General features: G+C 48.1%; 1 protein-coding gene across 1 annotated transcript in view; it reads left to right on the top strand.

Annotated features, from left to right (window-relative positions):
* The first annotated feature begins 262 nt into the window (after positions 1-262).
* The window catches only part of LOC102881451 (tetratricopeptide repeat protein 36), a 3,811-nt gene continuing 1,511 nt past the window's right edge, over positions 263-2,562 (top strand). Inside the window, 3 exon segments of the mRNA XM_006911462.3 lie at positions 263-410; positions 1,430-1,483; positions 1,486-1,617. Of these exon segments, the coding sequence (XP_006911524.2) occupies positions 293-410; positions 1,430-1,483; positions 1,486-1,617 (304 nt within the window). The 5' untranslated portion in view covers positions 263-292.

The raw sequence follows: 2,562 nt of genomic DNA, 5'->3' as shown, positions 1-2,562 counted from the left end.
CATTCCACCTTAAGGCTAAAATTGGATTTACTTACTGTTTCTCATAGGCCTGGGGTGCGGTGGAGAGGCAGTTAAGAAATGCCTGTAAATGTTCTGCAAGCCAGGATCACTAACCCCAGGCCAAAGGGAGGTTGAGTTTATACTACAGCCAAAAGAATGGAACACTCCTCATGGGGGACAGTCCTCAAACAGAACCTCCCTCTAGATCAACTGGCTGTGAGGCTAAACCTCCACCCCTTTTTCTTCCCACTCTCATCCTGAGTCACATTTTCAGATTTTGGAGTTGAGCACCATGGGGACTCTAAATGATCGGGCAGTGTTACAAGCCATCTTCAACCCTGACACCCCTTTTGGAGATGTTGTTGGGTTGGACCTGGGAGAGGAAGCTGAGAAGGAACAAGTAGATGAAAGTAAGTATTTGACCTTGAAGTACAGCTCTCCACACTGGCTGGTCCGCAGACCTCCCTGGGGTGATAGAGGGAGGTGGTTTTACAAGGTCCCTTGTTTGTTCCATGACTGTTGGGTGATGATTGAGACTGGAAGCTGAGAGGCTGGCTGATCCTTAGTGCAATGACAGGAGGTTGGCAAAGTCACACCGAGTGGAGAAAGCCAGAGTTTGTCTCAGTCCTCAGCCCTCACACCTCTGAACTTAACCACTTAATTCTCCCCAAGCTCCAAGCTTAACTGTTACAGCAGGAGGAGGGCAATATTAAACTCTCACATCTTTGTCATAACAGAGTTTATCACTCCCCAGAGAATGGAGGGCAGGAACAGAGCAAGGCACAGCTCAGCTGAATAGTTCCAATCTAAGCAAGCATTCAGTGTTACATACCATACATGCCAAGCACTGAGCTGATCCTTTCACAGTGAGTGCACTCCTTGGCTTTTCCATCGGGTGCTAATGGAGAACAGAGACTGATGTCCCCACCAGAAGTTTTTGGTGCCCTTTGTTTCTAAAGGAGTAAGACCTAAGCTTTACTGAGACTTCAGGCTGAAAAGCTGAGGGATACATGAGAAGTGATTTTCATGACCTGGGAATATCATGTGGTCTTTCTGTTGGAGGGAATGTAGTAGAACAAAATGAGCATAGGCTAAGGAGCCAGGAAGTCCTGGTTCAAATCCAAGCTGTACAACTCACGGGCTGTGTGACCTTGAGCAAGTCTTTTAGCTACAGGCTAAAGAGTTTGAGCTTTATTCTCCTGACAATGGGGAGTCAACCAAGGTCCCTCTGGGACTCAGGCATTGCTAGCTCTCAGCCTTGGTGACCTCAGCTCCCTCTGCCCCAAATACTGCATCTGACAACTGCTGTGACCCACATCCCAGCCTAGTCAGTTCTGGCTCAGGTGCCAGGTTTCCAAAGCCTGAGGTGGCCTTTGATTCTTGCTCCCAACCACATACCTGTCCCCTCCCGGCTACCTCCCTGACACAGATGAAGTTTTCCCTCAAGAACAGCTGAACCAGTCCAAGGCCCTGGAACTGCAGGGGTGACAGCAGCAGAGGCTGGTGACCTCAGCACAGCCTTGGAGGGGTTTGGCCAAGCCATCAACCTGCTGTCTGAGAGGGCCTCAGCCTACAACCACCGAGCCCAGGCCCGACGTCTCCAGGGAGATGTGAAAGGTGAGGGGAGACACCCTGGAACCTCTGCAGAAAGGGCCCTGAAGTGCACAGACCAGAGACAAAGTGGCTGTGGGGTCAGGGCATGGAGGTGGGGAGTCACTAAATCCTTCTGGAATCTGTATTCTTACCTATAAGATACATTATGGGCCCTGCTAACGTCTGGGGGGCCATTGTGAAAGTCAGAATGTGTTCCAATTATTTATTTAACCAACATTTAATAAGTCTACCATTGTAGCAGTGGCCCGGGTGCTTGGAGACACAAAGATAAAAAACATACTACTTTACAGCAACTATGCACCAGGCACTAAGCACTTTACATGTAAGATGTAGTAATTCATTTAATCTTCACAACAACCCTGAAAGGTATGCACTGTTGTTATCTTCCTTTACAGATGAAAAAACTGAAGTGTAGAGGTTAAGTAGTTTGCTACTCTCATACAGCTAAGAAGTGGCAGAGCTGGGATTTGAACCAGGTAGTAGGGCTCCAGAGTGTATGCTCTTAGTCCCCACATGATACCGCTTCTCAAGCTCACAGTCTAGGGGTAGGACAGACACGTAATTATACCACCATAAGAAGATGAGAGAGATTTGTTCCTGAAGGGTGAGTTTTGAAGGATGAGTAGCAGTAAGCTGAATGGAGGGGAGGAAGTGGAGAAGGCACAGCCTATAGAGGTCCAGAAGGCATGCATAGGGCACTTCCAATGTCCAGGCTGGCAGGAACAGGGAGTGGTGGAAGGATGAAGAAGAACCTAGAGGTAAACAGGAAGCAATAAAGGGTTTTAACTGGGAGTGAGTGGATCAAACCTGCTGCATTCTGGTTACTCTAGCTGGAGTAGAGACAATGGGACAAAGTTAGCCATGCTAGAAACTAAAGAGCAGGCCAATAAGTGATATAAACCACAAAAGCCTAGTATGGAACTACTAGACTGTTAAGACTCATGGTGG

Source organism: Pteropus alecto, unplaced genomic scaffold (genome assembly GCF_000325575.1).
Source record: "Pteropus alecto unplaced genomic scaffold, ASM32557v1 scaffold234, whole genome shotgun sequence".
Taxonomy (NCBI): Eukaryota; Metazoa; Chordata; class Mammalia; order Chiroptera; family Pteropodidae; genus Pteropus; species Pteropus alecto.
Note: the sequence above shows the minus strand (reverse complement) of the source record. Positions and strands in the feature narration are given on the sequence as shown.